Genomic DNA, 18,519 nt, shown 5'->3' with positions numbered 1-18,519 from the left:
TTAGACGATGCGTAACATTCCGCTGCGGAGCATAGGCTGCGGAGCGGAATTTGGTGTCCGCAGCATGCTCTGTCTGTTGCGGAGCAGTGGCGGACTCATGGCGGAATTTCTCCATTGACTTCAATGGAGATTCTAAGTTCCGCAATGAAGTCCGCAGCTGTCATGCACATGTTATGTGTGCTGCGGATCCGTCTTGCTTTTTTGACATGACATTTCTTCATTCTGGCTGGACCTATGTATTTCTAGGTCTACAGCCAGACTGAGGAAGTCAATGGGGCTCCCGTAATGACGGGAGCGTTGCTAGGAGACGTCTGTAAATAGTCACTGTCCAGGGTACTGAAAGAGTTAAGCGATCGGCAGTAACTGTTTCTGCACCCGGGACAGTGACTACCGATCCCAATATACATGTATCTGTAAAAAAAAAAAAGAAGTTCATACTTACCGAGAACTCCCTGCTTCTGTCTGCAGTCCGGCCTCCCAGGATGACGTTTCAGTCTAAGTGACGGCTGCAGCCAATCACAGGCTAATAACAGGCTGCAGCGGTCACATGGACTGCCGCGTCATCCAGGGAGATCGGGCTGGATGCCGAAGGAGGGACGCGTCACCAAGACAACGGGCGGTAAGTATGAATTTCTTTGACTTTCACAAGGGAAAGTGCTGTCCCTTCTCTCTATCCTGCACTGATAGGGAGAAGGGAAGTACTTTTACCGCAGTCCGCAGCAGCTAGTCCGCATCAATTTACTGCACATTTTGTGCAGATCCGCAGCAGAATCTGCAACGCAGATTCTGTGCGGCATTGATGCGGACAGTTGCGGAGGAAATCCGCCACGTGTGGTCATGCCCTATATGTTCAGTCTTGTTGTGTTGACTTCATATATGGCAAAGTAGCCCAGATTTTTATTCAGATAGACAGCATGCTGGAAGGTTGTGTTTTTTTTTTATTGTTGCTGTAGGTTTAGCACATCAGTAACATGCACTTCAGAAATATATCCTTTATTAATAACATTCCTGCGTACCTGTACACTTTACATTTTGAGATATCACAGTAGTCTTCCTGCATGCCATTTAACATTGTTGCAGAGCTACATGGCAGACTGAGCTGTCACATTGCACGTGTGGAGTTCTTTCTGCATAGAAGATTCCATGCAAAACTGAAAATTCCGTTTTGCCTGGAGTTTGTAAACTGCAGTCAATGTGTGAAGATAGAAAAGAAAATGTGTAAATTCATGCTGTATAAAACCTGTAAATGAAGGTCATCGTGTTCAATACACGATTGACTTCACACAGTGCAAGTATTAGGCTGGGTTCACACAACCTATTTTCAGACGTATTATGCCTCGTTTTACATCTGAAAATAGGGCTACAATACGTCGGCAAACATCTGCCCATTCATTTGAATGGGTTTGCCGACGTATTGTGCAGACGACCTGTAATTTACGCGTCGTCGTTTGACTGCTACGTAATTTGAGCCGTTCTTCATTGAAGTCAATGAAGAGCAGCTCAAGATTTACGAGCGTCACAGACGCCTCGCATAATACGAGGAGCAGCATTTACGTCTGAAACTACGCAGCTTTTTTCTCCTGAAAACAGTCTGTCTTTTCAGACGTAAAAGCCTCTCATCGTGTGCACATACCCTTAAAAGGGTAGGTGATAGATGTCAGCTCACTGGGGGCACCACCGCTGGAACCCCCACCGATCGTGAAAACAGGGGTCTCAAACTCCCTGTTCCTCCTCACTGCTCGACCTCAGTGAAGAGGACATTGAATGGAGTGGTGGCCAAGCACGCGCGCGCTTCCGCTCCAATCAACGCCTGTGGGACTGACTGAAACAAACAAGTACACCGCTCGGATGTTGCCGTCACTCTCATAGGTATTAAATAGAGCAGCGAGCGCACATGCTCGACTGCTGCTACTTGCAAGCTCCTCTTCTCTGCGGAGGATACAGTGAGAACGAACGAGGAGGGGGTTTTCGCCACCCCAGTTTTTGCAATCCGTAAGGGTCCCAGAGGTAATATAAGTGACAATATGCTTATATCTTGCTCTCCCATTTAATTTAAAAAAATCACTTGGTTGCATTTGGCTACCAAGTCTTAAAATGTAAGAGCCAAAATTATATTTTTTTAGGCACCAAATATAAAAAAAAAACAAACAACATTATCACATTTAATTATAAATAAAGCTCTGTTCACATCTGCGTTGGTGTCCCATCCTGACGTTCCGTCTGAGCGGGACCCTGAGCAGACACAAACGGAAGCCAAAGGTTTCCGTTTCCATCACCATTGATTTCAATGGTGACGATCCGGTGACCTTGGTTTCAGTTTGTCTCTGTTGTGCACCAGACCCGTCGTTTTGCCGTAAGCAATAGCGTAGCTTCCGGCAAAACGACGGGTCCGTCACCATTGAAATCAATGGTCATGGAAACCTCTGGCTTCCCTCTGTGTCAGTTTGTGTCTGCTCAGGGTCCTGTTCTGACGGAAAGCTCAGACGGAATGTTTGAACGGGACCCCAACGCAGATGTGAACAGAGCCTCAAGCGTTTACCCTAGACAGCGAACTGATAGATGGCAGCATTTACCCTAGACAGCGAACTGATAGATGGCAGCATTTACCCTAGACTCGACTCATTGAGGAAGCGTACTGCATACTATTATACATTGAACTCAATAAGAACAGTGTACAGAAAGCTCCCATGTTCCCTCTAGTGGTGGCTGCAGACAGCCAGAATGTTAGGTTTTAAATCTGTCTCTGCAGCAGGGCTCCATGATAAAAAGAAATCAGTTGAGAGCCTTGGCCCCATGGTAAAAAGAATTTAACGGTCAAATTTTTTGATGTGTTTGATACCAATTTAGTAGTTAATTGAAGCCCTGCAACTTTAAGAGATACGAAATACACAAAAATGTCAAAATATAAATAAATCCTAGCAATTCCTCTCAACATAATCCTTTCCTTTGATCCACATCGGTATCATATTGCAATCAAACCTGAATAATATGTTATTTTATGTGTCCCCATGAGATCAGAAATTTTCCCCTCCTCATAATCCTGTAGTGCATTATATGCAATGAGGGACAAAAAAAAAATAAAATAAAAAAAAAGCCCCGTCCCTTTGAACAATTTCATTTGTCTGCCAGGTGAAAACTGACGCGATCAGGAGGACGTTTTCTGCAAGAATCCTCTGACACCATTTGTTTCTGGAGCATAACTAAAATCCAGACTGACTGACAGCCTAAGGCCCTGTTCACACCTAGGATAAACACTGTAGAATTTCCGCAACCGATTTCATTGCGGAAAATCCACCACGTAGTACAGTAGCAGCAAAGTGGATGAGATTTGAACAAATCTCATGCACACACACGTAGGAAACCTGAGGAAAATTATTTTTAATCGACAGCGTGTCAATTTATGCTGCGGAATTGCTGCTTTTCCCCATTGAATTCAATGGGGAGGTTAAACCCGTAACAAACAGCAGTTATTGCAATTTTTGCGATGGAAATGCTGCGTTTCCGCCGCAAAAATTGCAACTCAAAGAAAAAAAAATAATAAAATCTGCTCCTACAGCCAATCACTGCACATGAGCCGGGCATATTGGGAGCGCCACATGCACAAGAAGGCTGTTAGGATAACTCTGACGTTTGATTAGCGTGGGGACGTCAATCAGGAGGAGCAAGGGGGAGGAGTTTAGCAGGCTTAGATGCCATGAACACTTGTGGAAAATCAGATTGCGCGAGTGGCACTTCCAACCTGATTTGCATATTGCAATAAAGATCATCTCAGCAAGTAAGGTAATAGGAAGAAATCGAAAGCTATATGGGCACATGTTTTTAAAAGATCTACCAATTGCGGTGCCAAAATAATCAAGCAGATTACCTTTAAATGGTCAATAACCTATCAACAAGCTTTGCATAAATCAATAGTACAAGCAAATAAGAAATTTGTAATGCATTTTGAGAAAAATGTGCCTTTTTCCCCCTTATCAAGCACTTGTAACAGCCCACCCCCCTGCATTGATCATTTACTCTTAATTCCCTGCCAAAATCCTTTTTGAGAGGAGACAAACTATCAGCTCACTGAGGCATCAGGTTTCATGCTGCCCATAGAAGTCTTTGGAGAGGGAAGGGAGAAGCTGCAGGGAGAGAGGCGCAGAGAGACAGACGCTGCTGCAGCTTCTGGTGTTTTATCTCACCCCAGTGAGGGATTCACAGCTACACTGCTCAAAACTGCTGTGTAACGTACTCTATGTTGCTGCTGCTGCTTCTGAGGGTGTGCTACAAAGCGATTGGGGAACGGGATGGTGTGTTTCCTATGAGCGTAATGTATGGGAGACATCATAGCAGTTAGACTCCACCCACTAGCTCAGAGAAAATGGAGAATAAGAGACTCTGCAGACGAGGGAAAACTGCTAAAAATGTAGGATAGTCATACAAGGAGGTTATTCCTCATGCACACACATGACCGCTTATTCTGAAAAGTCGCCTAAAAGGTTAACTAATACCCTTTAAAGGGAATGTGTCGCTAGAATTTTTTTCTGTTAAACAATGAGTATATAACGGATTACACATTGTTTTAATGTTTTTTTTAATTTTTTCACAAGTGAGAATATATTATAAATTAGAATCTAATTTATAATATTTCCATGTGCTGGCCACTAGAGCGAGCAGTTCACAGTTGTTTTTTTTCTTTCAGTTAAACAATTAGTATTTAAGTGATTACACATTGCTTTAATTTTTTTCACAAGTCAGGAAATATTATAAATTAGATTCTAATTTATAACATTTCCATGTGCTGGCCACTAGAGGGAGCAGTTCCCACAATTGCAGCATGGTCAATGTGGTAAAGCAACCTCATTGATTTATGCTGCAAATTTGAGGTGGACACACTCTCCTAGTGTCCTCACACAATCCCCCCTCCCTTCTTCCGGCTAGTGCCAGGCGGGGGAGGGGTTTGAATGTTTTCAAACCGCCTACACTGTGTGGCGCTATTTTCTGAGCGTCTTACCAAGTTTTTGACGCCTACACTCCTCTTCCTCGCGCCTTCGCTGCGTTGAACATATGGCCGGAAGCTGCGGCTGGAAGTCATCATCTTACTGTCCGGCAGCGGCTTCCGTTCCAAATGAAAATGGCGACGGATTTCTCTCTAGGAACGAGCTTCGTTCTGGTCTGTCGGTGCACGTTTCTGAGAATGGAACGTCTCCCATTCGCATTCTCTATGGGATTGTATGTGCCGTATAGCATCTTAGTATGTGTCGTTAATGGATACATACAGAGATGGGAAAAAAAATATGGCAGCCCCCATAAAGAAGTAAAAGTATTAATACATCAAAAACTTGAAAGTGACAACATAAATAAAAGTCTTTTTTATTAACATTATATAAAAAGCAATATAATTGCTAAAAAATCATGATACCTTCCCTTTAAAATGGATTTACACAAGGTGCTGCTGGTTCTTAAAACTAACTGACTGTCCCTAAACCCTGCATCTCTATTGATACTTCTGTAAGGACCTATACATAATGTGACCTTATGCTATGTTAACACTGGATGCACAGTTAAAATACATAATTTGAATACAGCACATATACGTATAATTATTGTTCTAGACAAATACCAAACATGCTTAGCTCACAAATGCAAGAGAAGTTAGGACAACTAATATCAAATATACAGAATATGTGAGGATTTATGGAACTTTCATTCCAGGACATCGGAATGAACGCTCGGTGAATGGTTCTAAGGGTATGTTCACACGAGGGCGTCCGTAATGGATGAAATTACGGGGATGTTTCAGCCTGAAAACATCCCCGTAATTTCAGCCGTAACGGCATGTGCAGGCGCTTGAACGCCGCGTCAATTACGGACGTAATTAGCGCTGCTATTCATTGGAGTCAATGAATAACGGCTCCAATTACGGCCAAAGAAGTGACAGGTCACTTCTTTGACGCGGGCGTCTATTTACGCGCCGTCATTTGACAGCGGCGCGTAAATTACGCCTCGTGTGAACAGACAAACGTCTGCCCATTGCTTTCAATGGGCAGATGTTTGTCAGCGCTATTGAGGCGCTATTTTCGGACGTAATTCGGGGCAAAAACGCGCAAATTACGTCCGTAATTAGTGCGTGTGAACATACCCTAACAGTGATTTTCTTGGTGTCATACTGTAGCTATCGTAGTCTACGCTATGAATTCCGTCAAAACGACGGAACCCCTGCACAACTGAGACAAACGGAAACCATTGGCACCGGATCCGTCACCATTGAAACCAATGGTGATGGAAACGGAAACCTCTGGTTTCCGTTTATGTCAGTCAGGGCTCCGTTCCAACGGAAAGCTCCGACGAAACGGTGCCCTGACGCAGATGTGAACGAAGCCTTAGTAGGGGAGCTGAACAGTTTTTCTTGGTTCAGTAACCACATATACAAATGCTTGTGTTCCTTACCTCAAATGCATCTCTGCAGGTTTCTAGACCAATCTGCAGCAACAATTGCTTCACCCTTTTTCGTGCCCTCCTTATTTTCTCAAGATTAGTGACAGGTGTTTGGAACATTTTGGCAGCACTTAAAAAAATAAAAAAACCAACATCATGTGAAATCATGTTTTATACGCCATTCACAACTATAATCGCAATTATATCACTTATCGGTTACCTGTCAGGCTGTATAACAACTTCACATCTCCAAGTTCCTCCCTGCTGTCTTAGTCATCATGCATTGTTAATACCAGGCTCTGTAGTGCATAGTATTATAAAACTACATCCCCCATAATGCTGTGCAGTGCATTAGAAGAGCTTGGCAATGATTCTAAGGCCTCATGCACGTGACTGATATATAGTGGTGTGAAAAAGATACAGTATATCCTGTAATTTATTGATTTAAATCCCTTCTAACTTTGGGCTTAATAGTCCAGTGGGCGGTCCTACTAGTCTTTGACAAGCTAATGCCATACTCACACAGAGAAGGCTGTCAATTAATGGTTAAAACCACCCACTGGACTCTTTAGCCCACAATAAGCAGGGATTCACAGAGCCAAGTATTCACCCCCTTGGTGTTTTTACAGTTTTTGGAATTAAAAAGGATTTAAAAACTAGATTTTATGTAATGGACCTGACAAAATAGTCCAAATTGTTAGGCCTCATGCACACGAACGTAGCCATGTGCACGGCCGTGATTTTCGGGTTGGCCGGCCACGGAGTGACAGCCGCGAGCCGCCCGCAGATCGCGGGCCGTGCACATTGCCGCGGCCATTATTTTCAATGAGCCCGGACCGCAGAACACGGCCGTAATAAGACAGGTCCGTTCTTTCTGCGGTGCGGGCTCCTGGGCTATGCACGGACCGTGTAAACCACGGTTGTGTGCATGGCCCCATAGGAATGAATGGGGCCGCGATTCTCCCGTGGATTTTCGGGGGAATTGCGGCCGCAAAAGCACGTTCGTGTGCATGAGGCCTTAGACTGGAATAAAAAAAATATATTCCTGGTTTAAAAAGAAAAAACAAAAAAGTTGTTAGTGCATAGATCTACACCCCTAAATAAGGTCCGGTCAAAACAATTAACTTCAGAAGTCACAATTCGTTGAATAATGTCTACCCTGTGTGCAATCAAAGGGTCACATGATGCCAGTATAAATACAACTGTTCTTAAAGGGAACCAGTCACCAGCATTACCCGGTGGAAGTGGGTAAAAAAGAATTTTTATGTAACCAAAAATGATCTTCTAAGTAGGCTCTGTACCTTTAGTATTACTTTTTTAGTGTTCCTGTGTCGTATGCTAATGAGCATAAAAGAGTAATATCTTTAGTCGAAAAGAGTCATATCTTCATTCCTCAAGCCTTTCCAAGTTAATCCTCCCTTCTTACTTTTGATTGACCGCTCCTTGCCTCTCCCAGCACACACGAAACCCTGTACTTGCGCATCGATTTTTTGTTCTGGTGCGTGCGCACAACTGCACACCATAGCAGCGCATGTGCAGATACTAGATTTTAGGCCCGGACGGAGCATGGGAGGGTGTCAGACCATACATGATGGGCGCATGCGCGCTATCTTAGAGGAGATTTCGGCATTCAGGGTTGGGCAGTTTTCGGCGGTGGGCGGGCATAAGAAGAGGAACGAACGAGACTGCCGGATTATTACCATAAAATGTTTGCAGACTGTTATTTACGGTCGGAGGAGGAGTTTAAGTGAGGAGATAACGGCAATGAACATTTGACAGCAGCAGCCAGCGAGGGGTGAGTGGAGTTCAATAGGTGAAATGCTGGTGGCAGGTTCCCTTTAAAGGAACAGTGTCATCACAAATTTTTTTTTCATATGTTAAAGATGTTAGTGCTTTATTAAAAACGTTTATTTATTTGTGTGTTTGACTTTTTCTTATTTTTACACTTTTTCTTCCCTATGGGGGCTGCCATTTTTTGTTCCATTTCTGTATGTGTCGATTAACGACACATACAGACATGGAATACGGCAGCCAGTCCCATAGGGACTGCGAACGGCTCCCGTCCCATCCACTTCTGTGTACGCCGTCTGTGTGGGAACTGCGCATGCGCCGCTCCCACACAGTCCAATTTGAAATTGGCGCCGTCCGGCGCCATTTTCCTGTGGACCGGAAGTCGCAGCCGGACAGTAAGATTACTACTTCCGGTCGCGGCTTCCGGACTTGTGCACTTGGACCAGCGGCAGCAGACGGAGCGGACGGGCCGGAGGGAGCCGCGGCGGCAGGAGCAGGTAAGAGATTTCAATGTGTGTTTGTGTGTGTTTACTACTGTATGTTAACCTTCTACACTGTGTTAGCTCAAAAAATGGCGACACACAGTGTAGGAGGTTAGACCGTTCAAACCCCTCGTTTATCCCGGCACTAGCCAGGATAAAGGAGGGGGGGATGCTGAGAGCTCACTAGAGCGAGGGCTTTTTACCCAATTTTGCAATGCTGCAATTTTGGGAATAGCTCCATCTAGTGACCAGCAATGGGAAATATTATAAATTAGAATCTAATTTATAATATTTCCTGACTCGTGAAAAAAATAAAAAAAATTTGAACAATGTTTAATCACCTACACACTAAATGTTTAATTAAAAAAAAAAAAAAAAAAAGGTTTTTCTGGCAACACATTCCCTTTAAGGAGGCTCTGTCACCAGATTAGAAGTGCCCTATCTCCTACATAATCTGATTGGCGCTGTAATGTAGATAACAGCAGTGGTTTTTATTTTGAAAAACGATCATTTTTTAGCAAGTTATGAGCTAGTTTCGATTTATGCTAATGAGTTTCTCAATGAACAACTGGGCGTGCTTTTACTTTTTACCAACTGGGTGTTGTACAGAGGAGTGTATGAGGCTGACCAATCAGTGTCATACACTTCTCGTTGTTCCAGCCCAGCATGATCCACAGCACAGTGTGATTGTGCAGTGAAAGAAGTAAACAAGCCCAGTTGCTAAAAACACAATACACGCCCAGTTGTCCATTAGAAAGTTACATTTGCATAAATATAAAATTGCTCATAACTTAGCCAAAAATGATCGTTTTAAAAAAAAAAAAAAAAAAAAACTGTTATCTACATTGCAGCGCCAATCACATGCAATAGGCGATAGGGATTTGATAATCTGGTGACAGAGCCTCTTTAAAGGCTCCCCCGAGTCTGCAACACTAAGCAAGCAACATAAAGACCAAGGAGCTCTCCAAACAGGTCAGAGACAAAGACGTGAAGAAGTATAGATCAGGGCTGGGTTATAAATGCCCAAATAATGTCAAATAATCACATTTCTGAAACTGAAAAAATTAAAGGCAAGTTAAAGTGTATGTTCACAAATGCCAGAAGTCTAGCAAGCAAAATGGGGGAGCTGCAGGCCTTGGGACTGGAAGAAGATATAGATATAGTTGGTGTTGCTGAGACATGGCTGGACTCTTCACATGACTGGGCTGTAAATCTACAGGGTTTTACAATGTTTTGGAAAGACAGGACAAATAGGAAAGGTGGTGGTGTATGTCTGTATGTGAGAAATGATATGAAGGCGAGTGTGAAAGAGACAATAGTGGGTGAAGACTGTGAGGAGGTTGAAACCTTGTGGGTGGAATTACAAAGGGAGGTAAACACTAAAAAAATTACTTTTGGTGTAATCTATAGACCCCCCCCAATATAACTGAGGAGATGGAAGGTCAGCTATATAAACAGATTGAGCGGGCTGCACAGGCGGGTACTGTAGTGATAATGGGAGATTTTAATTTCCGGGATATTAATTGGTGTCATGGTTCGGCTTCAACTGCAAAGGGGAGACATTTACTCAACCTGTTGCAGGAAAATTTTATGGGCCAGTTTGTGGAAGACCCGACTAGAGATGAAGATCTGTTGGATCTGGTCATTTCTAATAATGCAGATCTTATTGGGAACGTCAATGTTTGTGAAAACCTCGGTAACAGTGATCACAATATAGTTACATTTTACCTATACTGTAAAAAACAAACAGGCTGGTTGCTAGTTTACTGCACATTTGTTGCGGATATTCCCCTTTGAAGTTATTGGGCATGTAAAACTTTACATTACCACGTAAGTGGGGGTCCCTACGAGGGCACAATACCTCACAAGTGGGGGTCCCTACGAGGGCACAATACCTCACAAGTGGGGGTCCCTACGAGGGCACAATACCGCGCGAGTGGGGGGGTCCTACGAGGGCACAATACCTCACAAGTGGGGGTCCCTACGAGGGCACAATACCGCGCGAGTGGGGGGGTCCTACGAGGGCACAATACCGCACGAGTGGGGGGCCCTACGGGAGCACAATACCACGCGAGTGGGGGGCCCTACGGGAGCACAATACCGCGCGAGTGGGGGCCCTACGGGAGCACAATACCGCGTGTAGGGGGGCCCTACGAGGGCACAATACCGTGTGTAGGGGGGCCAATACGGGGGCCATGTCTGTTTTTAACGCCTGATTTCTACCCGTTTTGCATCCACTTTTCTCCCTATCAGTTTTAAAAATGGATGAATTTCATTTGTAAAATTTTTTCCACACACTTCCCTCTGTAGGTAGTGGTACAGACCCCTCTGTAGGTAGTGGCACACAGACCCATAAGTCCCTGATGTCAGTGTCCATATATGGACAGTGAAGTCAGGGACTTCTCCTGGAGCGGAATCCCCAATCCCCGGCCACAGCGTTGGGATTGAGGATTCCGCTCCTACAGGGAGCAAAAAAATACCCTCCTCCTCCTATGCATTTCACACTGTGAGGAGGAGGAGGAGGAGAGAGCGAGCGACGAAAGACACGGCCGTTACTCGGAACACATACCAGTGATGGCCGTGTATTACTCAGCCCCATAGACTCAATGGGAGTTGGGCGGCCGGGAGAACGGTCGAGAACCGGGCACGTCCTATTTTTTGACGGCCGGGTGTCCTTGGCGGTGAAACCCTATCGTGTGAGTAGGGTCTTACCCCCGGCCGTAGTTCTAGCGATGCGATCCTCTTTTCTGAGTGCAGCCCGGCCTCCTGGGATGATGTTTCAGCCCATGTGGATGCTGCAGCCAATCAAAGGTTGCAGCGGTCACATGGACTACAGCATCATCCCCGGACGCCGGGCTACGCTCAGAAGAGAGGGCCGAGTCGCCATGAGTATGGCCAGGGTATGAACATTTATTTTTTTTCTAACTCTGCTTTCCAAAGCGGAAATTCTGCCCAAAAAAACGCACCACAATGTGAAGAACTGGACCAGAAGGCGCTGCGGGTTCTAGGTCAGATACGATGCGTATCAACCTTGTCTGTTCCTACCCTGGCTGTGTGGTGGCACAAAGGGAACTTGGCTTGTATGGACAGGAATTGGGCAGGGTTAGAGGCATGGCTTAACGGTAAAAAGTTGCCACTCAAATTGGGAATAATAATAATGTGTAAATGGTTGTGTAAATGGGAGGTTCAAGCTCTTATTTTTCAGGGGCCCTTTTGAAAGTGAAAGAAGCCATCTGATTGGCTTGCAGTGAGCAATAGCTCCACTTTTCCTTTGCACCAGTTTTGTAAGTCTCCCCCAGTGTGTAAATGGATAACTGAATACAACCATACAGAAATCTGAGTGTACCAGAGAAGTCCATCTGGTTCCGGTTAGGAGAGCAGGACTATTCATCAGGGCCCCTGACTATGATCACTACAGACCTGTCCTGACTAAGAACCTCCAGAACGGTTAACATACGTATGTTCAGCCTATAGACAGCTGCAGACGTTAGGTTTGGTACCGCCATGTGGATGGCAGTTAAAAGAAATGTGTATTCTGTTCTTAACGGAGCTGCAGAAAATAACTCGCACAAACTACAATGATCGTTTATTAAAAAGAAGAAAAGCTATAAAAGTTGGATGTAGAGCAGACACTTCCTACACAGTTATCACGGGGACATTAGTGCCTGGCTCCGGGTAACAGCATCTCCAGACGGCGGCAGCAGCTGCTGTGTCAGTGTCCACATACTAACACTACAGGCGGTGTAGCCAGATCAGCATCGGTCACTAGGCAGCTGCAGATCGCACCATACAATCATTATAGAATGAAGGCCGCTGACAGCTTAGGGCGGAACATCTCATACAAACATGTATGTAAATACACCGCTCCACATGTACTCGGCACAGCCCCCTAGGGGGCAGCGTATAAGGGGCGCCTACAACTGCGGAATAGCCCCGGTGGCCACCGAGAAACATGGCGCTGCCGTCAGATAGCAAGGGGAGGAGTCAGCGCCAGGAGAGCAGCTGGGGATAAAAGCCCGCGCTCCGGCGCCCGGTCCCGCACTTGTTGTTGGGTATAAATCAGCGAACGCTGCGCCGCGCACACAATAGCCGCACGTGTTGCACTTACCCGGCTGTGCTGGAGAGGGAGCAGCTCCGATTATAAGTGCCCCGGCCGTGGGTTACGCCTCCAACCACCGCTTCCTCCCGCCGGGATGAGCCACTGCCGCCGCTCTCCCCGCCCCCTGGGTATGAACGTTATCAGTCACCGTGTGGGTGGGCGTGCTGTCCAGGAAACTGCGTCCGCTCCTCTCCCGCTACCGATGCTCCGTCCCCCGTAACTGTCTCACCGCCAGAAAATGGCGGCTGGGTATATAGGTAGGAAGTGACGTCAGAGACCCTATAATCTGCATGCGCTTAGTGCCCAATCAAGCCACGCCCCCTTCGCTGTTGTATTAAAAAATTTTTTAGGGTTCCAGTTACTATTTCAGAGTGTAATGGAAGAATTGGGGGTACACCAAGTTTGGGGGGGTGTAAAAAGCCTCCACTGTGCACCCCCTTAAAAGCACTAACCTACCCCCTCTATTGTGCCTAGTATTGAGCTTTCCTACAAAAGTCTCGCGTTACTTACTCATACTCAGTGAGGGGGCGGGACAAAGTGATATCATTGTGACGACGGCAAGTCACGTGATTTGCATACATACACGCCTCTTTTATGCAAATTAGGTGGGTGGTATAATTAAACTCCGCCCATAACTACACAGCCAATAGGAAAATGCTTCTGTGGATGGCTTGTTTTTTTTTTTTGCCTTATTGGAGGGAACCACATGATTTGGCAAATCTCACCAGCCAATGGAAATTAAGTTATCATGAGGAAGAGAATATAATAAAATACATGTGAAATTGATGGCACATTATATGTATTCATTATTATACTCAGTAAGGAACCTAAACTGGGCTCATGAAGTCTGCCATTCATATCTTTGTATGTTATATGACCACACTTGTAGCATGACAATAAACTACATCAAAACTTTAAAAAGTATTTAGTCTCTTATGGCTCATGAATAATACCTCATGATATTAATGACTTTTTGTTGACTAAACTGAGCTATGCAATGCAACAGAAAGCCTAAACACATAATGGTGGCTTATACTCAATATTATACTGCGCTATCCCACATTCCATAGAGACATGTATCATTTTGTAATTAGCTTTTCCATTGGATGGTCACTGGTACAGGATCATCCTATCAAACACAATGTAAGAGATCCATTGAAGAGCATTCTCTCAGTAACTACAAGATTTTTTTCTGTCAGAGTCTACTCAGCCATTTCTTAGCTCCTTCAGTTTCTGGCAAAGCTGAGTGGCAACTATTTGATATTTTGCAGACTCATGAATGAAAATCTGTATAGTTATAAGGATAAAGAAACAAAGGTGTTGGAGACATTTTAGCTGTTACCCAGCTTTCCCAGAAACAGATATACAAAGAAATGACTGAATATTTAACAGCTTGACAGAAGAGGATGCTGCAATAATGTCAGAAGTTGCTGTTTTACAATTCCATTCTTTTGAAACTTGCTTATCTAAAACAAATAAATTACACACATTTGTAAGAAAAAAGTGATGAAAATCTTGTACATATTCTTACCTGTTCATAATGATGACCCTTTGCCGTAATACAGAAATCCCACTGATATTATTTCCTCAACATGTAATCCGTATTAAAGGGGTCTTCCAGCCACTAAAAATTAAAGGAAGGGTGTCGCGAAAATTTTTTTTTTAGATCAATTTGCTGTTGGTGTTTTATTAAAAATGTTTTTATTTATTTGTGTGTTTGTGTTTTACTTTTTTTTTTTTCAAACTTTTTCTTCTCTATGGGGGCTGCCATTTTTTTTTTCATCTCTGTATGTGTCGATTAACGACACATACAGACATGGAATACGGCACATACAGCCCCATAGAGAATGCGAACGGGAGCCGTTCCATTCACTATGCTGTACGCCGTCTGTGTGGGAACGGCGTATGCCGCTCCCACACAGTCCAAATGGAAGGTCTTTGGCCGAGCGACATCCGGCGCCATTTTCTTGTGGACCGGAAGCCGCGTCCGGACGGTAAGATGACTACTACTGGTCGCGGCTTCCGGACATGTGTTCTGAAGCAAGCACTAGGAGTGGAGGGAGCAGACGGACCGGAGGGAGCGGCGGCGGCAGGAGCAGGTAAGTTAGGTCTGTGTATGTACGTGTTTTACGGTGTGATTACCACTGTATGTAAGCCTACTACACTGTGTGTTAGCTCAAAAAATGGTGGCACACAGTGTAGGAGGCTTGAACATTCAATCCCCTCCTTTCTCCTGGCACTAGCCAGGATAAGGGAGGGGGGATTCTGAGAGCTCACTACAGCATGTGTGTTTACACCAAATTTTCAGCATAAAGCAATGTGGTTGCTTTACCACATGCCAATGCTGCAATTTTGGGAATTGCTCCCTCTAGTGACCAGCAGAGGGAAATGTTATAAATTAGAATCTAATTTATAATATTTCCTGACTTGTGAAAAAATGGAAAAAAATGATAACAATGTCTAATCAAGTATACACTAACTGTTTAACTAAAAAAAAAAATAATAATTTTCTAGCGACACATTCCCTTTAAAGGCATATCCTCAGGATAGTCCATCAATAGCTGATGGGTCGGGGTCTGTCTTTCAGGACCCCCGCCGATCAGCTGTTTTGAAGGCTGCAGTGGTCTTACGAGCGCTGCTTCCCCTTTATTTCCTCTTCCTCACTGTGAGTCATCGACACACATTTAGTAGCAATTCACAGGTATTGCAGCCTTTTCACCCATTCACTTCAATGGGAGAAAATGCTGCAATGCCTGTGAATAGCTGCTACAGCTGACATTGTGAATGGCCCTATCTACAGGAGGCTCTGTGTGTGTCGCTATCTAAAGGGGGCAATGTGTGTGACACTACAGGGGGCATTGTGAGAGGCACTATCTATTGGATCATTGTGTGTGGCACTTTTGACAGGGGGCACTATGAGTGGCACTATCTACAGGGGTTACTGTGTGTGTGTGTGTGTGGTGCTTTACTTTACAGTGTTTGACACAATTGTATTCAGGGGCACAGTGTATGGTACTATTATATTCAGTGGTGCAGTGTATAGTACTATTATATTCAGGGGCAAAGTGTATGGTACTATTATATTCAGGGGCGTAATGTATGGTGCTATTATATTTAGGGGATAAGTATGAGGCACCACAAGAATTTTATCTTCGTTTGTAGGCGCGGAAATATTGGAAAAGTGGGGAACCGAAGACATCTGAGTGGCAAACGCTACAGAAATAGGTCGTGGCTCGGAGACGTCGGCGTGGAGGTTTGGACAGGGTGGAGAAGATAAGAGTAAAAGAACGACTAGAATCTGAGAAGACATCACCTGTGAGTCACTAGATGTACATGTTTGTTCTTCTCATTGCGTTGTGTCATTACTGTAGTCACTGTATGTTCTGCAGCCACATGATGGGTGTATCATTCTTTTTTTGTGAAACAGCTGCTCCCAGCATACCCTTACCATTGTTGTGGCCATACTGGGAGCTGTAGTTTTACACAATACAAACTTATATGGCAGTTGTTGAACTGAATTTGCAAATGATCTCTGTCCTGAGATATATTTGTGCTACTGCTGTATATATGTACTGAGCTTTGTTCTGGTGCTCTAGTTATGTACTGAGCTTTGTTCTGGTGCTGTATATATGTACTGACTTTTGTTCTGGTGCTATATGTACAAAACTTGGTTCTGGTGCTGTATATATGTGCTGAGCTTGGTTCTGGTTCTGTAATGACGGGGTAGGGAGACAGACAGGTGAGCCCTAATCTACCCGCCACTCAGTCCCTGCCTACTTGCAACGGCCCGTCCTAGGCGACGGCGTACAACTGGGCGACGGTCCCTACGCTCAATAAGTGCATGACAGACAAACAGACAAGGGACACAGAAGCTAAGGGAAATGGGGCAGTTGCCCAAGGCAACACAGTGAGCAACAAGTGTAGTGAACGAGTTAAACCAGGAGTGCACGAGGTACAAATCGCAGAGCAGGAGCGTAGTCAGTAAAGCCAGGGTCAAAAATGAAGCAAGGTCAATAATAATAGCAGGAGCAGCAGAGCCAGGAAACAGAAAAGAATCACAGGCAAAGGAGGAGCAGGAAATGCAGGTATAAATAGACAGAGGGCGGGAGCTAGCTCCGTCTGGCCAGGCTGTGATAGGCTCTCCCACTCCTCAGCCTCCCAGCCTGACTGGCAGAAGATCGTGTCACTCTCTCAGACTTAGGAGCAGGTGCAGACTGATTACCCACGGGCGTCGACACAGAAGCTGTGTCTGGCAGATCCTTTACAGTATCCCCCCCTTTTAAGAGGGGCCACTGGACCCTTTCTAGGTGGACCTGGCTTATTGGGGAAGCGAAGATGGAACCTCCTGAGCAATACCCCAGCATGAACATCCCGGGCGGGTACCCAAGTCCTGTCCTCAGGCCCGTATCCTCTCCAATGGACCAGGTACTGGAGAGAGCCTTGGACCATCCTGCTGTCCACAATCTTGGCCACCTCGAATTCTACCCCTTCAGGGGTGGGAACAGGGACCGGAGGTTTCCTCGAGGGAGCCAAGGACGGGGAGCAGCGTTTAAGGAGGGAGGCATGAAACACGTCGTGTACTCGAAAAGACTGGGGTAACTCCAGTCGGAAGGAGACAGGGTTAAGGACTTCAATGACCTTGTACGGCCCTATATAACGGGGAGCAAATTTTTTGGATGGGACTTTAAGGCGCAAATTTTTAGAAGATAGCCACACCAGATCCCCGACCACAAACAAGGGGTTAGCAGAACGTCTTCTATCGGCCTGAGTCTTTTGTATGCTCTGGGACGCCTCTAGGTTCTTCTGAACCTGGGCCCAGACTGTGCACAGTTCCTGATGAACGACATCTACCTCGGATGTTGGAACTACGAGGTGAAACGGAGGAGAACCGTGGATTAAACCCAAAATTACAGAAAAAGGGGGAGACCCCTGACGAGTTACTGACCCGGTTATTAAGGGAAAATTTGGCGAGGGGAATGAAGGAGACCCAATCATATTGACAGTCAGAGATAAAACACCTTAAATATTGTTCTAGAGACTGATTAGTCCTCTCAGTTTGGCCATTAGTTTCAGGATGGAAGGCCGAGGAGAAGGACAGATCAATCTCCAACTTTTTACAGAAGGCTCTCCAAAACAATGAAACAAATTATACCCCTCTGTCAGAAACAATATTGACAGGAACCCCATGGGACGCAGGATGTGTTTGACAAACAAGGTAGCTAACGTCTTAGCATTGGGTAGTTTCTTGAGGGGCACAAAGTGGCACATCTTACTAAAACGGTCTACTACAACCCACACCACCGACTTGCCTTGAGATGAAGGCAAATCGGTGATAAAATCCATGGAGATATGGGTCCAAGGTCTCTGGGGAATAGGCAAAGAACATAGTAAGCCCGCTGCTCGGAACCTGGGAGTCTTGGACCTAGCACAAATTTCACAAGCGGCGACGTAGGCCTTAACGTCTTTAAGCAACCCAGGCCACCAATAGTTTCTGCCAATGAGATGCTTGGTACCCAGGATGCCTGGATGGCCAGATAGTGCAGAGTCATGATTTTCCCTGAGTACCCTTAGCCGGAATTGCAGGGGAACAAACAGCTTGCTCTCAGGAAGATTCCCGGGAGCTGAACCTTGATTAGCCGCAATTTCGGAGACTAAGTCAGAATCAACAGAGGAAATGATTATACCTGGAGGCAAAACACATGCAGGATCTTCCTCCGAAGGAGGGCTGGC

At 45.2% G+C, this 18,519-nt stretch overlaps 1 protein-coding gene across 3 annotated transcripts in view; it reads right to left on the bottom strand.

Annotated features, from left to right (window-relative positions):
• ADNP2 (ADNP homeobox 2) overlaps positions 1–13,356 on the bottom strand; it is a 29,296-nt gene extending 15,940 nt beyond the window's left edge. For 2 of the 3 annotated variants that reach the window (XM_075826542.1, XM_075826544.1), the window contains exons 1-2: positions 12,799–13,089; positions 6,430–6,547 (exon numbers count right to left, since the gene is read on the bottom strand). In XM_075826542.1, the coding sequence (XP_075682657.1) occupies positions 6,430–6,537 (108 nt within the window). In that variant the 5' untranslated portion in view covers positions 6,538–6,547; positions 12,799–13,089. Of the gene's footprint in view, positions 1–6,429; positions 6,548–12,798; positions 13,090–13,299 lie in introns of those variants that run through there. The other variant, XM_075826543.1, reaches the window with a different exon arrangement.
• Between the last annotated feature and the right edge of the window lie 5,163 nt (positions 13,357–18,519).

The sequence above is a fragment of the Rhinoderma darwinii genome, chromosome 5, assembly GCF_050947455.1.
Source record: "Rhinoderma darwinii isolate aRhiDar2 chromosome 5, aRhiDar2.hap1, whole genome shotgun sequence".
NCBI lineage: Eukaryota > Metazoa > Chordata > Amphibia > Anura > Rhinodermatidae > Rhinoderma > Rhinoderma darwinii.
Note: the sequence above shows the minus strand (reverse complement) of the source record. Positions and strands in the feature narration are given on the sequence as shown.